The 18,738-nt window shown below is 50.9% G+C and overlaps 1 protein-coding gene across 2 annotated transcripts in view; it reads right to left on the minus strand.

Moving 5' to 3' along the window:
• Nucleotides 1-18,738, minus strand: part of EDEM3 (ER degradation enhancing alpha-mannosidase like protein 3) — a 181,345-nt gene that overhangs the window by 42,464 nt on the left and 120,143 nt on the right. For both annotated transcript variants that reach the window (XM_075322020.1, XM_075322019.1), the window contains exons 15-16: nt 10,658-10,812; nt 7,908-8,061 (exon numbers count right to left, since the gene is read on the minus strand). In XM_075322020.1, the coding sequence (XP_075178135.1) occupies nt 7,908-8,061; nt 10,658-10,812 (309 nt within the window). The remainder of the gene's footprint in view (nt 1-7,907; nt 8,062-10,657; nt 10,813-18,738) is intronic.

Consider the following 18,738-nt stretch of genomic DNA (forward strand, 5'->3'; position numbering starts at 1 on the left):
GCAGGGGTGGGGAACCTTTTTGCTGCCGGGGGCCATTTGGAAATTTCTGCCAACCTTCGGGGGCCGCACAAAATTATCAATGTGAAAATGAACCAACTATATTTGGTCAAACAGTTAATTAACTCACCCCTATTGTGGTGACCGGAGCGGCTTCTGTTTGGTGCGGCTGTGATGTTCGGTGATACTTATGTTGCTTCTATCTTTTCCAGGTTTGTCTCGGTCTGGAGCGCAGGCAACTCTTTGTGATAATAAGATAGGTAGACTATATACATCACACAACAGACACAGGGACTGGTGTATATAAATCACAGGAGACACATACATCACTGAAGGGGCTATTGGCATATACATCACATAGGAGACGCTGGGTCTGCTGTATATACATCACATAGGAGACGCTGGGTCTGCTGTATATACATCACATAGGAGACGCTGGGACTGCTGTATATACATCACAAGAGACACCTACATCACAGAAGACACTGGGGGCACATACATCACACAAGGGGCTGGGGACATGTATATGCTCCCTCCTGTGATGTATATGCTTTCAGCCCCTCCTGAGAGGTATATGCCCCCAGCCCCTCCTGAGAGGTATATGCCCCCAGCCCCTCCTGAGAGGTATATGCCCCCAGCCCCTCCTGAGAGGTATATGCCCCCAGCCCCAGCATCTCCAATGTGATGTATATACCCCAGTGTGTGATGTATATATCACAGGAGGGGTTGGGGCATACACATCACAGGAGACACTGAGGCATATCCATGACAGGAGGGGCTGGGAGCATATACATAACAGGAGATGCTGGGGAACACACATTACTAGGTCACAGGGAGGCATAAGCATTGCTGTGGGGCACACACATCACTAGGGGGGGCACAGAGCACTAGGGGGGGCACAGAGCACTAGGGGGGGCACAGAGCACTAGGGGGGGCACAGAGCACTAGGGGGAGCACGGACATCACTAAGGGGGGGGCACAGAGACATCACTAAGGGGGGGGGCACAGAGACATCACTAAGGGGGGGGGCACAGAGACATCACTAAGGGGGGGGGGGCCCAGAGACATCACTAAGGGGGGGGGGCCCAGAGACATCACTAAGGGGGGGGGGGCAAAGAGACATCACTAAGGGGGGGGGGGCCCAGAGACATCACTAAGGGGGGGGGGCCCAGAGACATCACTAAGGGGGGGGGCCCAGAGACATCACTAAGGGGGGGGCACAGAGACATCACTAAGGGGGGGGCACAGAGACATCACTAAGGGGTGGGGGCACAGAGACATCACTAAGGGGGGGGGCACAGGGACATCACTAAGGGGGGGGGCACAGAGACATCACTAAGGGGGGGGCACACAGACATCACTAAGGAGGGGGGCACACAGACATCACTAGGAGACTGGGAGGCACAGACAGAACTTGCAGAGCACAGACTTCACTAGGGGGTACACTGCACTTGGGGTGGTAAGGAGCACTGGAGATAACTCAACAGTGGGGGTGATCCACATCGCTGGGGAGTCTGCACACAGCACTGCAGGGGGCATGCTGCACCGGACAAGGGACAGAGAGCGGGCAGCAAACAGCACATGGAGCTGCACGCTGCACCGGAGAAGAAGCAGAAAGCGGGCGGCACACAGCGCCGGGGAGCGGCAGCACACAGGACGTGGAGCTGCTCCGGAGAAGGGGCAGGGAGCGGGCAGCACACAGCACGTGGAGCTGCACCGGAGAAGGGGCAGGGAGCAACAGCACTGAGGCACGCTGCACGGGACAAGGGGTGTAGAGCGGGCGGCAGGCACAATGCAGGAAACGATGAAGCTGCTGTGGGACTAAACCCGCCCACAAAGTCTGTGCTGAGCATGCTGGCACCTGCCAGGGAAAGAGCTCATTGGTGCGCGCTAGCAGTGCCTGTGAAGCCTTAAAGGGCCGGCGCCCGATAAGATCACAGCAGTGGCCGAGCACTGCCACCCCCGGGAATGTGCCCGGGGGCCGCATAAAAGGTCTTGGCGGGCCGCATGCGGCCCGCGGGCCGCATGCGGCCCGCGGGCCGGAGGTTCCCCACCCCTGCCCTAGAGTGTACACTGAGAATCCTAGAGCAACCCCGTCTGCAAGAATGCCAATTTGCATGGAATAGGAACTCATACCCAAGGGACCATTTGCAAAGGCGGGGAACTTTTGCCACCCTCTCACATAGAGTGTAGTGGTAACCGGTTTTTGGCTCTTCCGCAAGGAGGAGACCGGGTCAGAGGAGAACCCTTGCGCATCAGCAACAACCTCTCAAGTTCTAAGCTGTGAAATGAAAAAAAACCCAAAACATTTCCTGCACGAGGAACACAGGTAACTGCACTAACAGGTCCGGAATCCCCGGCAGAACACCAGGATCCGGGACAGACGATGTCCTCAGGAGAGAGAGAGCCATGGCCCCTTGGGCCAGAAAGGGGCGAGGGGAAGGACCCTCGCCCGAGCTTCCCCGAGCTCTTGGAGAACCATTGAGACCATGACAACAGGGGGAAGGTCATAGGCTATTCCGAAGGTCCATGGAATGGAAGTGCATTCACCGCAAGGGCTTGACAGCTAGGAACATGGAACAAGAGGTCTATATGCCAGTTTAGCCTGGAGGAAACAGGTCCCTCCGTGGTATTCTCCACTACCGTTGAAAAGATCCGCGGATTCAGGGATCATTCCCCTTGCCGCGGTTGATGGCGCCTGAGGTAAGCTGCCAACTACAGGAATGGCCCATCGGAATTCAAACCCACAAGCTCACACATCCAAGGCCACAAGCGTACCACGAGACCATGAAACAAACATTGGCATTTAGAATCCAGAGAAGTGTAGAGCCGAGGGGGATTCTGTCCCGCCCAGTAAAGACCGTAAGATGCCAGAATGAGGGATGGGGATCGTGCCCCTACCCCAGCGTATCAGGAAGGAGACGGTAGACTGAGTGACCATCAGCAACCGAACGAGCTGACACTGGAGGGGGGGGCAAAGGGAAGTTAGTGCCCGTTCTTCAGACCCTAGCGTCAGGAGGCGTGATGGCTGTGCTGCTTCCTGCGCTGAGACCAGCCCAGGGATATCTGCACCTGGAGGCGAGCATCCCCAGCCGTACCGGCTGGCATCAGCAGTGACCACCTTCAGATGCCGAGATAGCCAGGAACCCCACAGACAGGTTGCCTATAGAGGTCCACCGAAGCAGGGAAGTCTTGACTGGCAAGGAGAGAATGACGTCCCCTTCGAAATATCTTCCTAAGGGCTTTCCTTTTTTTTTTTTGTTTGGCAGACAGGATTTGCCATTGGAGAGCCCTGGAGTGGAACAGGCCCCATGGAGCCGCTGGCAAGCACAACATCATAGTGCCCCGCAGGGATATAGCGTGTCTTAGAGACATGATGGCATGGCAGAGTGCCCCCAGGGCCTATTCCGACACCTTGAGTATCTACTCTGCTGGAACAAAAGGGATAACCTTTGGAAGGGCTGCTTGGCGTCGGATACGGTCTCCAACGCATCTTCCAGCTGTTTACTAAAAGGAGCAGAGCGACATACGGCCCTGAACATAATTCATGCTTGGTTTGCAGGCATATGGGACAGCCCTTCAACAATGCCATTCCGGCCAGATAAGACAACCTAGCACAACGGGCTCCCAGCCTGATCGCATCGGCTGACGACTCTGCAAGAATGCCGCTGCCCCCTGCAGCAGTGGTAAGTTTAGAAAAAGATATACTCCCGAGGAGTTTTATCCTTCAGCTGATCTACAATAGTTTGTAGCCAGATCCTGAAAATCACGGGCCGTGCAGGGATTTGGCAATAGCTGGCTTCAGAATTCCTGCAGATTTTTCCCACAAGTGCGTGCATACAGGAGCGTGCACATGGGACCTGGAGAGTGAGTGCAGTAACAGATAGGAACAAGCCCCACTGTAAGTGACAGCTGTTACGACAGAGCTGTCACTGTGTACATGTCATTCTGTAGGCATGGACCCCAACTTATGCTGTATGTCATAGGGGTGTTGTTGCCAACCGTGGAGGCTGCCGCTGCTGAATTGTCACAAAGGAAGGGGCTGCTACCAACCATAGAGCAATACATTGTGAGGAGTAGCTCAGGTAGGCATAGGCAAGGTCACAGGACGACACAGTATCTTCATAAAAAATTCCAGCAGTTTATGAAAAACTTGTCATAAACGGCAAACAGTAAACATAACAGGCCTCTCCCGGCTTAAGGCAAAAACATAGCACAACCACATACCTTGGGCTTCCAGTCCAATACGGTCTCTATTGGAAGTGTGGCGCCTGTACACACTGGCTCCTGCCAGGGAACAACACTTGCTGCGGCTCCTTCCAAGAACCCAGAGACACTCTGCAGACTCCTGTCTGTCTCTCCACTCAAGGAGAACCTTGGTCCAGTAGCCACAGCACTATCCAGCCTGGCTTGCACACTACTTCCAGCCTAAACCCAGACTGAATTCCAGAGCCCCGTGTTCAGCCTCCATACAGGCTGATACACCCAGAGCTCCCAGCTCTGCTCTCACACTCTCTGCAGAACACACACTGAGTCTCTGGACACACCCACAGGTGGAGGACTGTGATTCTCCACACCTGCCCAGCACACTGGGCTTATTAAAGGGAACCTGGCCCATATATGCAGAAAGAAGCCTTTGTGGAGCTACAAGTCCCATAGCAACCTCTTCAGGTTAATATCGCAGCGACCTTCTCCACTGCGACATATAGCGACCATTTACCATATTGGTGGTCACTACCTGACAACATAGACACATTTGTAACTCGCATGCAGCAATCCATAGATCGAAGCAGAGACATTGCCATCTATGGCCCACACAAGGGGTCTCCGACACACGGCCCGCAGGCCATATCGGCTCTCTGCACAGGGGACACTCCGTATGGATTTTAGGAGCCACCTAATGATGCAGATGACATTCACGAAGATCACTCACCTACCAAAGGAGATCAAGGGTACCGGTCATGGAGGCTTCGTCGGAACATCCACAGGTCCCGCAGAAGTCGTGGAGCCACAAGAGGATTTGCCCTTCTGGCTATTGAGGCCGGGCAGGTCTGTTTCACTTAGAACGGTGACTGTTCATACGGCTATGCTGCTGTCGCTCCAGAGAGTGCTGCTGCCTTTCTGAAGCCATCCTGGGATGTAGGCACGAGCACCCGTGCTGCTCCTCCACCTTCCGGTCCCATAAGGTGCCCCCCCCCCGTTTCAATGCCCCCAGCGGTGTCCAGATGGCGGGCGTCTGCCCTGAAACACTGCCGGTGCTGCTGCATGGGCTCCGCCATCCTCTTCAGGAGACGTCACGCAAGCACGCCTCCTGTACCCTGCATGCCTTGCGCGCGTCCCAGAGTGCGCTTCGTTCGGAAGTCCTAGGCAGCAGGGGAGCGCAAGGGGGGAGGACGGAGCGGCGGTCCGGAACCCCAGATGGGCCCTGCCGCACACCCCCGCACGGACACCAGGTTCCCTAAGGGCTGGTGGACGGCGCTTCCAGCCCCGAAGAACGGCGCCGCAGGACTCACCCTGCTTTTCCGGACACCGGACGGGGCTGGGTAAATACAGCTTCTGTACTTCAAACTTCTTACTTCAACCGCCGTATTCCAGAACAAGGTCTCCCATCAAGGACAGGAAACCAACTGACGAAGGGGAGAGGTACCGCCCTTTTATTTCAGAATGGTTTCCTGTCCTCGCTGGGCGGATCCCTCTCTCTCACGTGGTGCTGTCATGGGTGAGGGGAAAATGAACCTTAGTCCTCCTGGCAGTGTACGGGTTTTATTCATTGGGGTGGCTCTGGCGCGGGTTCAGTCACCACTTGGTGTATAGAGAGGTGGCTGTAACTGCACCCTGAACACTGACAGCTGGTTCTAATGATCAGCAGCTGTTCATGTGCAGGGCGCAGTAAGGGCCGATACGTTAGATTCACAGAGCGGTGACTGAACCCGCACTACCTATGTGAATGAAACCTAAATGCTGCTATGAGGAATAAAAAGTTATTTTCCTCCCAGCAGTTGGGTTTAATGTGCAGGTGCAGTATATCTAAAGATAGTTTCTTATATGCTAATGAGGCCATTGACTATTCACAAGGGCGTTACATCCCTTGGCTAGTCGGCCCACTTATTATGCTAGCACGCTCCTGTGGGTGTACCAACATGCTAATTAATGAGCAACAATGCTGCACGTACCTTACTCTTCATGGCAGGAGCCAGAGGGAGGCGCTAATGGAAGGAGCCACAGGCAGGGGGAGGAGCCAGAGGGAGGAGCGAGCGGCGCCAGAGGGAGGAGCAAGAGGCGCCAGAGGGAGGAGCAAGAGCTCTACTCCCTCATACCATTTCTATCTACATAGAATCTCATGCGTAACGGTTGTCATCTCAGTACTATGAAGGTCTTTAATGAATACAGATTTTACCTCAGAATTAAGAATTTTGATAATGATCAATTCTGGGAGAGAGGAAAGCAGATTTGTCTGATGAGATATATTACAAAGCCATTGTTTTCATGTGCACTAATAATTTATGAAATAAAAATTAAAATGACCGGTTACGCTTTACGTACTGTTAATTCAGCGATATTGCTTTTTACTCCATTTTCATGGATTTGGAGGTTTACCTGCTGGGTTGTGAGTGTTTCAGAAAGTTTCAGGCAGTGTATGCTAGATAGGGGCACACCAGCAGTACACACACACACACACACACACACACACACACACACGAGGCTGATACTCCCTGATCTCTGGAAGAGTGAACCTTTTTTTATCACCTTTTCTCTTAACAGATGACATTCATTATTTTAGCTGCCACACAATACACACAGCCTGCTGTACTGACCATTTGCACATATGGCAGAGACATGTGTCTCAAATATGGTGTAAAGCAGAAATGTTTTAAAACATAAAGCCATAATTTACACAATTTCTCATTGACATACTCAAAACAGCAGGTTATCATGCACTGATAACCAAGATAGAGAACGGAGATTTGTAATCCAGAGAACGAGTCTTTCCTGAGCCCAGTGCTAAATGAAGTAAGGGGTGCTTCACACACAGCGAGATCGCTGCTGAGATCGCTGCTGAGTCACGGTTTTTGTGACGCAGCAGTGACCTCATTAGTGATCTCGCGGTGTGTGACACTGAGCAGCGATCTGGCCCCTGCTGTGAGATCGCTGCTCGTTACACACAGCCCTGGTTCGTTTTTTTTATTGTTGCTCTCCCGCTGTGACGCACAGATCGCTGTGTGTGAAAGCGAGAGAGTGACGAAATGAAGCGAGCAGAGAGCAGGAGCCGGCATCTGGCAGCTGCGGTAAGCTGTAACCAGGGTAAACATCGGGTAACCAAGGTGGTTACCTGATATTTACCTTCTTTACCAGCCTCCGCCGCTCTCACGCTGCCAGCTCCTGCTCTCTGCACATGTAGCTGCAGTACACATCGGGTAATTAACCCGAGGTGTACTGTAGCTAGGAGAGCGGGGAGCCAGCGCTAAGCGGTGTGCGTGGCTCCCTGCTCTCTGCACATGTAGCGACGTTATGATCGCTGCTGCTTCTGCTGTGTTTGACAGCTAAGCAGCGATCATAACAGCGACATACAAGGTGGCTGTCGCGTCACAGAAAATGGTGACGTAACAGCGATGTCGTTGTCGATATGTGTGAACCCAGCTTAAGGCTGTACATAATCAACCCCCGCTCCATTAATGGTCTATAGGACTGTACAGAATAGGCGAGAGCGCTCTATTTCACTTCTCAGACAGGCCCATAGTCAATGAATGCAGTTGAGGCAAGTACTCAACTTAAGATGGGCTCCTCAGAACCCTGTCCACAGGATTTCTGGGAATCTCCTTTCCCAATGATTGGCCTTAACTTGCAATTTTGGGAACAACACTACAGATCTAATAAATTGCAAAAGAAACATTTGTAAAGGACAATCTTACCTGATTGGCATGTTGGACAAGCTGAACTCTGCCATCTTTCAAATGAATCAGACTCACACCCATCTTTTTCAGGATATCCAAATGTTCAGGGTTACTAGCCATAAAATCCCTGGCACGTAATGGTGGCCTGTTCCCATTGCTGGAGAGATCATCCCTAATAAATTAGTTCAGAATTAGTTTTGTCATTTTTATAAAGCATTGAAATGGGGGTTGTCAAGTTTATTCTTTTATACCTGCCGGCTTCTTGTTTGTCAAGAGAAAGCAAGCTCCTGAACATTGACAGTCTGGAGGCAGGACTGAGCCGCTGACCAGAACTGTGCATTACTCAATACAGCCAGCAGACACTGCTTTGTCTCTGCTGCATCGGGGGAAGTGCAGAAACACGAAGACCATCTAGAACCAACAATCCAGCCAGATCCACAGCAGCGCTTGCAAGTGCATGCTCTTTGACTAGTAATGCTAATAGGACTGCAGAAATGGCAGATAAACAGCAAAATGTAAACTATGAAATTGAAAAGCCTTCTCTTCTTGAGAATGGAAAGATTTTTAGAGTTAAATTGCAAAGTTGCTCGTTTATACAAGCATTTTACAATTTACGAATATGAGAACACCTATAAATAGATGTTTTATGCAAAATTGAACAAGCAGCATGGTATAAAATGCATTTCAGAACAAGGCAACATCTACAAATACTAGTAAGTGGCCTCATTGTTACTTCATTCTGCAATTGTGGTGTGGATGCGACAATGTGCTTTGCTTTCTGGCAATCAAGCTGTAAAAGCAGGCAGACTGCCAGCACCTTAAAATAAATCTTGGGGTACTGATCCGCAAGAACATCAGCTTAAAGACTGTGGCTTGTGGTTTAGAAATCGTGTCCTAGTGTAGGATTCTATTGAAAACAGCCAAAGAGACCCATGACCTCATACTACAGAGATACAAACCAGACTTCATTACGCAAAAATATTTTGATGCGTTTCTTGCGGTTGCAAATTCAGGAGAAGCAGAATATTTGGTAATGGTCATACATGACAAGCTGCTGTAAAATTTGATCTGTATTGATCGGACAAATCAGGATTTAGCATACGCTAGAACTGGGCAATGCGCAGCCCGTGGGACACATCCGATCTTCTGGCTGTCCTAACTCATCCTATGGACCAAGAAGGGCTGAAAACAGTGGTCCGCCCCATACCCTCTTCCGCCGCTGTCAGCCACCCTACGTCACCGCTATTTACATCATCAGTATGCAAACAGCGGTGTTTAACATTGGTGGAGAACAGTGCCGCTGGTTCCTTCCTTCCACCAATCAGTATTAGGCACAGCAGATGCGATGACATCATATCATCCCATGTGCTGTACAGAGCATCAATGCACTGGAGACCAGAGCAGAGCGACAAGGGAATGGGGAGCAAGGAGTATATGTGGTATTTTGTTTTGGGTTTTTTTTCCATATGTATGGGATGTTTGCATGTATACAAGAGGCTCTGTGGGGGCTCATACTGTATATAGAGGGGCCGTGTGGGGGTTCATACTGTATATAGAGGGGCAGTGTGGGGGCTCATACTGTATATAGAGGGGCTGTGTGGGAGGCTCATACTGTATATAAAGGGGGCACGTGGGGGCTCACTGTATATAGGGGCTCGTACTGTATTTAGAAGGCTCTGTGGGGCCTCATACTGTATTTAGAAGGCTCATACTGTATTTAGGAGGCTCTGTGGGGGCTCATACTATATTTAGGAAGCTATGTGAGAGCTCAGTGTATTTAGGAGAATGTGAGGGCTCATACTGTATATAGAAGGGCTATTGGGGGGCTCACACTGTATATAGGGGCAGTGTGAGGGCTCATCCTGTATATAGGGAGCTATGTGAAGGCTCATGCTGTACATAGGAGGGCTGTGTGAAGGCTCATGCTGTGTATAGGGTAGGCTTTGCGAGGTCTCATCCTGTATGCAGGGAGCTATGTGAGGGCTTAAGCTGTATATAGGGAGGGCTGTGATTGGGCTCATACTGTATATAGGGGGTTGTGTGAGGGCTCATGCTGGAAATAAGGGGATGTTAGCATACTTTAATTCTGCTCACTATTAACTGATACAATATAAAATAATAATTATTGTTAATATCAAAGCAGAATTAATTTCAGACTATTGGTTCGGCCCTCCACGCCAATCATGGTTTCTTAATTGAAACCCCTGGCATATATATCTCTTCACATAGCTTTCCATTGAATTTAAAGGGAATCTGTCAGAAGGTATTTGCTATGTAATCTGAGAACAGCATGCTGTAGGCGTTAAAATGATTTCAGAGAAGTGTGTTATCAAACTGCCTGTTGCTTACGTGCAATAATTATTTTAGCCCCATGATCTTATCCTGGCTGGGACTACATTGCCTTGTGCCTGGTAATCTGAAACTCTTGCGTCCTGTGATGAGCTGCACATACAGAGCCAGATGTGGGCAGGGGCAGCTTTCTCAACTGTCTTGCATTGCTAATGTAAAAACTCAGTGTCAGAACGGCTGCAAACAGTAAACTAAGTGATATATTGTTGGATTCAGGGTTTCTTTGTCTACATAATGAAGCTCTCAGATGAAGTAGCAAAGCCTTGCAGACAGATTCCCTTTAATAGCTAGAAAATGCGGTCATAAATGAGATCAGTGCAAATCAATTGAAAAAATGCTAAAGACACAATAGGATTACAAAAACCACAGCTATTACAGAAAATACTAAATACACCTATGAAATATACACAAAAACTTACATTCTTGAAGTAGTACGAGGACAGTTCTTGTCAACCACATTTTTTAAGGGTTCCCTGATGCTTTGAGCATATAAAGGATCATTACGAAAGAGAATTTGTGTATTCGGACAAGACCATTCAAAGTTACTGTCATCCAGCTCTGTGAACTGTGTTGTCTGTAAGCAAACACAATGCAGAACAATTACACCTTTATCCAAGCAAAATTTGGTGTGGAGTCATCCTGTGATTGTTTTTTAGACTTGAATATTGCTACAAGCGGAAGATGATTGAAAAGGGTCACACATACTGGATTTTGTGTTTCCAATTTTAAATGGAACCAATCATCAGAATTTTCGTATATAAGCTAAAGCCAGTGCTATACTGGCACTGATTCTCAACATACCTGTAGTGGTCAGCTCGGATGTTTAGGTTTTGAAATCTAAGGAAGTGAAGTTTATAAAATTTGCTAATTTTATAAACTTCACTTTCTTGGATTTCAAAACCTAAACATCCAAGCTGACCACTACAGGTATGTTGAGAATCAGCCTGATGTATAGCACTGGCTTTACCTTATATACGAAAATCCTGGTGATTGGTTCACTTTAAGTTTCAAAATTAACAAATACTAAGGTTACGTCCATAAGATCAGTGTTTGTTGAGGTTTTTGATGCTGCAGAATTTCCATTGCGTAGACTTGTGATTTTTCCATTGCTTCATTGTTTTGTTTATCACTGTTTGGTGTCACATTTTAATTAAAACTACTTTGTTTTGAAACTTCCAGGTATTGACATACTAAGTGTGAATTACATGCAGCAGAAACACACATTTGATAATCTACAAAATACAAAAAAAATGAGCCAGAGTATAAGTAGGTTGTTCTGTAGTTTTTTTCTTTGTACGCTGTCCAAAGCCTAAGCTTTTTAGTCACCTAAATAGATCGCCCCTACTGGGGAAAAAGAATCCTGCCCATAGAGAAAGACCTAGGTTCCTCTAGAATGTAGAGGAGCCCAGACCTCCACCCTGACCTTTCATCAAATGTGGAGGAAGTAGGCATCTGGGAGGTCATCAGAGACGTAAAAACTTCAAACGCCGCCAGCGCCCATGCAACACAAAAAAAAAGCCATAACACTTGAATTTTCACGTACCTGGCCGGGTAAAAAGACTGAAACACTGCTAGTATTCTCTAACTCAGCCAACAAGGACTGAGAAAAGAAGGGAATTTTGTTTACTTACCGTAAATTCCTTTTCTTCTAGCTCCAATTGGGAGACCCAGACAATTGGGTGTATAGCTATGCCTCCGGAGGCCACACAAAGTATTACACTAAAAGTGTAAAGCCCCTCCCCTTCTGCCTATACACCCCCCGTGCTCACGGGCTCCTCAGTTTTGGTGCAAAAGCAAGAAGGAGGAAAAAATTATAAATTGGTTTAAAGTAAATTCAATCCGAAGGAATATCGGAGAACTGAAACCATTCAACATGAACAACATGTGTACACAAAAAACAGGGGCGGGTGCTGGGTCTCCCAATTGGAGCTAGAAGAAAAGGAATTTACGGTAAGTAAACAAAATTCCCTTCTTCTTTGTCGCTCCATTGGGAGACCCAGACAATTGGGACGTCCAAAAGCAGTCCCTGGGTGGGTAAATAATACCTCATAATAGAGCCGCAACCGGCTCCGTCCTACAGGTGGGCAACCGCCGCCTGAAGGACTCGCCTACCTAGGCTGGCATCTGCCGAAGCATAGGTATGCACCTGATAGTCTTTTGTGAAAGTGTGCAGGCTCGACCAGGTAGCCGCCTGACACACCTGCTGAGCCGTAGCCTGGTGCCGCAAGGCCCAGGACGCTCCCACGGCCCTGGTAGAATGGGCCTTCAGCCCTGAGGGAACCGGAAGCCCCGAGGAACGATAAGCCTCGAGAATTGGTTCCTTGATCCACCGAGCCAGGGTTGATTTGGAAGCTTGTGTCCCTTTACGCTGGCCAGCGACAAGGACAAAGAGTGCATCCGAGCGGCGCAGAGGCGCCGTACGAGAAATGTAGAATCTGCGTGCTCTCACCAGATCTAACAAGTGCAAATCCTTTTCACATTGGTGAACTGGATGAGGACAAAAAGAGGGTAAGGAGATATCCTGATTGAGATGAAAGGGGGATACCACCTTAGGGAGAAAGTCCGGAACCGGACGCAGAACCACCTTGTCCTGGTGAAACACCAGGAAGGGGGCTTTGCATGACAGCGCTGCTAGCTCAGACACTCTCCGAAGTGAAGTGACTGCTACTAGGAAAACCACCTTCTGCGAAAGGCATGAGAGAGAGATATCCCTCATTGGCTCGAACGGTGGTTTCTGAAGAACCATCAGCACCCTGTTCAGATCCCAGGGTTCTAACGGACGCTTGTAAGGAGGGACGATGTGACAAACCCCCTGCAGGAACGTGCGTACCTGTGGAAGTCTGGCTAGGCGCTTCTGAAAAAAGACAGAAAGCGCAGAGACTTGTCCCTTAAGGGAGCCGAGCGACAAACCCTTTTCCAATCCGGATTGAAGGAAGGACAGAAAAGTGGGCAAGGCAAATGGCCAGGGAGAAAAACCCTGATCAGAGCACCAAGATAAGAATATCCTCCACGTCCTGTGGTAGATCTTGGCTGACGTTGGTTTCCTAGCCTGTCTCATAGTGGCAATGACCTCTTGAGATAATCCTGAAGACGCTAGGATCCAGGACTCAATGGCCACACAGTCAGGTTGAGGGCCGCAGAATTCAGATGGAAAAACGGCCCTTGAGACAGCAAGTCTGGTCGGTCTGGTAGTGCCCACGGTTGGCCGACCGTGAGATGCCACAGATCCGGGTACCACGACCTCCTCGGCCAGTCTGGAGCGACGAGGATGGCGCGGCGGCAGTCGGCCCTGATCTTGCGTAACACTCTGGGCAACAGTGCCAGAGGAGGGAACACATAAGGGAGTTGAAACTGCGACCAATCCTGAACTAAGGCGTCTGCCGCCAGAGCTCTGTGATCTTGAGACCGTGCCATGAATGTCGGGACCTTGTTGTTGTGCCGGGACGCCATTAGGTCGACGTCCGGCATGCTCCAGCGGCAACAGATCTCCTGAAACACGTCCGGGTGAAGGGACCATTCCCCTGCGTCCATGCCCTGGCGACTGAGAAAGTCTGCTTCCCAGTTTTCTACGCCCGGGATGTGAACTGCGGATATGGTGGAGGCTGTGGCTTCCACCCATAGCAGAATCCGCCGGACTTCCTGGAAGGCTTGCCGACTGCGTGTTCCGCCTTGGTGGTTGATGTATGCCACCGCTGTGGAGTTGTCCGACTGAATTCGGATCTGCTTGCCTTGCAGCCACGGCTGGAACGCCTTTAGGGCAAGATACACTGCCCTTTATCTCTAGAACATTGATCTGAAGGGAGGACTCTGTCTGAGTCCAAGTCCCCTGAGCCCTGTGGTGGAGAAAGACCGCTCCCCACCCTGACAGGCTCGCGTCCGTCGTGACCACCGCCCAGGATGGGGGCAGGAAGGATTTCCCCTTCGACAGAGAAGTGGGGATGAGCCACCACTGAAGGGAAGCTTTGGCTGCCCGAGAAAGGGAGACGTTCCTGTCGAGGGACGTCGACTTCCTGTCCCATTTGCGGAGAATGTCCCATTGAAGTGGGCGCAGATGAAACTGCGCAAAAGGAACTGCCTCCATTGCTGCCACCATCTTCCCTAGGAAGTGCATGAGGCGCCTCAGGGGGTGTGACTGACCATGAAGGAGAGATTGCACCCCTGTCTGTAGTGAACGCTGTTTGTTCAGCGGAAGCTTCACTATCGCTGAGAGAGTATGAAACTCCATGCCAAGATATGTCAGTGATTGGGCCGGTGTCAGATTTGACTTTGGAAAATTGATGATCCACCCGAAACTCTGGAGAGTTTCCAGAGCAATGTTCAGGCTGTGTTGGCATGCCCCTTGAGAGGGTGCCTTGACAAGGAGATCGTCTAAGTAAGGGATCACCGAGTGTCCCTGAGAGTGTAGGATTGCCACCACTGTTGCCATGACCTTGGTGAAGACCCGTGGGGCTGTTGCCAGGCCAAAAGGCAGTGCCACGAACTGAAGGTGTTCATCCCCTATGGCGAAGCGCAGGAAGCGCTGATGCTCTGGTGCAATCGGTACGTGGAGATAAGCATCTTTGATGTCTATTGATGCCAGGAAATCTCCTTTGGACATTGAGGCGATGACGGAGCGGAGCGATTCCATCCGGAACCGCCTGGTTTTCACATGCTTGTTGAGCAGTTTTAGGTCCAGAACGGGACGGAAGGATCCGTCCTTTTTTGGCACCACGAACAAGTTGGAGTAAAAACCGTGACCCCGTTGCTGAAGAGGAACAGGGATCACCACTCCTTCCGCCTTCAGGGTGCCCACCGCCTGCATAAGAGCCTCGGCTCTGTCGGGGGGCGGAGATGTTCTGAAGAAACGTATCGGAGGACGAGAGCTGAACTCTATCCTGTAACCGTGAGATAGAATGTCTCTCACCCATCGGTCTTTTACTTGTGGCAGCCAGGTGTCGCAAAAGCGGGAGAGCCTGCCACCGACCGAGGATGCGGTTTGAGGAGGCCGAAAGTCATGAGGAGGCCGCTTTGGGAGCGGTTCCTCCGGCGGTCTTTTTAGGACGTGACTTAGACCGCCATGCATCGGAGTTCCTCTGACCTTTCTGAGTCCTTTTGGACGAGGAAAATTGAGACCTGCCCGCGGTCCGAAAGGACCGAAACCTCGATTGTACCTTCCGTGGTTGAGGTCTGTTTGGTTTGGACTGGGGTAAGGATGAATCCTTTCCCTTGGATTGTTTAATGATTTCATCCAATCGCTCACCAAACAAGCGGTCGCCAGACAATGGCAAACCGGTTAAGAACTTTTTGGAAGCAGAGTCTGCCTTCCATTCACGTAGCCACATGGCCCTGCGGAGTACCACCGAATTGGCGGATGCCACCGCCGTACGGCTCGCCGAGTCCAGGATAGCATTAATGGCGTAGGACGCAAACGCCGACGCCTGATTGGTTAAGGACACCACTTGCGGGGCAGATGTACGTGTTACTGCATTAATCTGCGCCTGACAAGCTGAGATAGCTTGGAGCGCCCATACGGCTGCGAATGCTGGAGCAAAAGACGCGCCTATAGCTTCATAGATGGATTTCAACCATAGTTCCATCTGTCTGTCAGTGGCATCTTTGAGTGAAGCCCCATCTTCCACTGCAACTATGGATCTAGCCGCCAGTCTGGAGATTGGAGGATCCACCTTAGGACACTGAGTCCAGCCCTTAACAACCTCGGGGGGGAAGGGATAACGTGTGTCCTTAAGGCGCTTGGAAAAACGCTTGTCTGGACAGTCTCGGTTTTTCTGGATTGCCTCTCTGAAGTCAGAGTGATCCAGAAACATATTTAATGTACGCTTTGGAAATCTGAAACGGAATATCTCCTGAGAAGCAGACTCCTCAATTGGGGGAGCTGGGGGAGAAATATCCAACACCTGATTGATGGTCGCTATAAGGTCATTCACTACTGCGTCACCTTCAGGTGTATCTAGGTTGAGAGCGGCTTCAGGATCAGAATCCTGATCTGATACCTCCGCTTCATCCTCCAGAGAGTCCCCCTGCTGGGACCCTGAACAGTGTGATGAAGTGGAGGGAATTTCCCAGCGACCCCGCTTGGGCGGCCTGGGACTGCGGTCCGTGTCAGAGACCTCACCCTGTGACCTATGGGTTACCCCAGGGGCATTTTGCTGTTCCAAATGAGGGGGACCAGGGGTCAAGGATTGGACAGTGCCCAGGGCCTGAATCACCGGTCTGGACTGCAATGCTTCCAGTATTTTAGCAGACCATTTATCCATACTCTCAGACAGTTTGTCAGCAAAGGCTGCAAACTCCGTCCCTGTCACCTGGACAGTGGTAGCAGGTGGTTCCACCTGGGCCACCTGTAGCAGAGGCTCCGGCTGAGTAAGTGCCACAGGGGCCGTAAGCCTATATATATATATATATATATACACTTCGGTACTCAGTGGGGCCAGCACCAGAGGTGCTGCTTACCGACCGCTGAGAGCGGTTGTGTGATCACCAGATTCCCTGCCTGGGTCTCCCTGTGTTGTCTCTCCTCTCCAGCGTCTGAATCGCTGACAGGAATGGCTGCCGGCGTTCTGTGGGGAGGAGGGGACCGTGGGCGTGCCCAAGAAAAGTGCGGGAATCTAGTGCCCCAGTGTACTGAGTGAGGAGGGAGGAGGATACAAATGTATGCTTCTGCCCTCGGCGCTGACGATCTGTGCAGCGTCCCGCCCTTCCCCTGACTGGCAGGCCTGTGGGCGGGAATAAACGACACTAGGCCGCAGAAGCCGGGGACTAAAGTTATAAGCGCGGCCGGCAATAAGCGCGGCCGCGCGGTAGTCCCCCGGCGCACTAACACCTCCAGCAGTGCTGGAAAGTGTCTGGCCCACGCGCTCCATGCCCGGCGCACTAACACACCCAGCAGTGCTGGAAAGTGTATGGCACAAGCGCTCCATGCGCGATAGTCCCCGGCGCACTAACACACCCAGCAGTGCTGCAATGTGTGTGGCACCAGCGCTCCATGCGCTGTCCCCACGGGGACACAGAGTACCTCACAGTAGCAGGGCCTTGTCCCTGACGATACCCGGCTCCTATCCAGCAGATTCCCAGGGGCTGCGGAGGGAGCACGGTCCCAGTGCCTGGAGACCGATCCGGGTCCCACTTCACCCAGAGCCCATTAAGGGATGGGGAAGGAAAACAGCATGTGGCTCCTGCCTGTGTACCCGCAATGGGTACCTCAACCTTAACAACACCGCCGACCAGAGTGGGGTGAGAAGGGAGCATGCTGGGGGCCCTGTTATGGGCCCTCTTTTCTTCCATCCGACCTAGTCAGCAGCTGCTGCTGACTAAGCTGTGGAGCTATGCGTGGATGTCTCCCTCCTTCGCACAAAGCATAAAAACTGAGGAGCCCGTGAGCACGGGGGGTGTATAGGCAGAAGGGGAGGGGCTTTACACTTTTAGTGTAATACTTTGTGTGGCCTCCGGAGGCATAGCTATACACCCAATTGTCTGGGTCTCCCAATGGAGCGACAAAGAAAGGCTAGATCATAACTTGCCTAATCAAAGCTAAGACAGATTTGCTACTCAGACCCATGTCTGCCTCTGAATAACACCAAGTTAAATTAAATATATGGTCATTAGCTGCACAGGTGTAGTCCGGTGGGGAGAAGTCAGCTTTTTCATAAGATGAATGGGGTTCGGCTATGCTTAGGCTATGTGCCCACGGGCAAAGTGTCCTGCGGTTATATCTATAGGACATTCCGCAGGAGCTCCTAGAAAACCGCAGCACAACTTTGTCTGTTTCCATGCTGCGGTTTTATTGCGGAATGTCCTGCGGATATGCTGCGGTCATTCTGCATTGAGGATACAATACCATGGCTTCGGCACTGCATCCTCAATGCAGAACAAGTGCTGGAGTGATCGGGGGTTCATACTTACCTCCATCACGCAGCACTTCACTGTCCGGCCGTCAGCGTCTGCACTGTCACTGTGCAGGAGAAGGTGGGTGGGCCTGAACTAGCTCTGGCTGTCACATGACTGGAGCTCGTGCAGGCCCTGCCCACCTCCTGCTTCCTGCTCTTAGCTCCACTGCCGTGACGTCCTCTGCACCGGAAGAAAGTAACGGGGTCTGCTATCAAGGCAGGTAAGCCTCTATCTCCATAATGGAGCGCCGGGATTTCCGCAGGTAAATCCGCAGGAATAATTGACATGCAGTTATGTGCGGCTTCGGGACATCCGCAGCATATTCCACAGCCGCACATTCTGCAACGTGGACAAAGACTCTCCCCATGTCCCATAGGATAACATGGGGAGTGTGTGTACATGCTGAAACCTGCGGATTTATCTGGAAAATCCAGATAAATCCGCAGGTTTTGCGAGCAAAATCCGCAGGAGCAAGCTCCTGTGGGCACATAGCCTTAGGGTCAGCTTCCAAGTGGCAGCATATTAACCCATGATTCCTGTGTCACCCAATGAAATGACAGAATGTTTAGCAACAGTTTAATAATGCATTTCTATTCACAGATAACCCCTTGCTGTT

Source organism: Anomaloglossus baeobatrachus, chromosome 8 (genome assembly GCF_048569485.1).
Source record: "Anomaloglossus baeobatrachus isolate aAnoBae1 chromosome 8, aAnoBae1.hap1, whole genome shotgun sequence".
NCBI lineage: Eukaryota > Metazoa > Chordata > Amphibia > Anura > Aromobatidae > Anomaloglossus > Anomaloglossus baeobatrachus.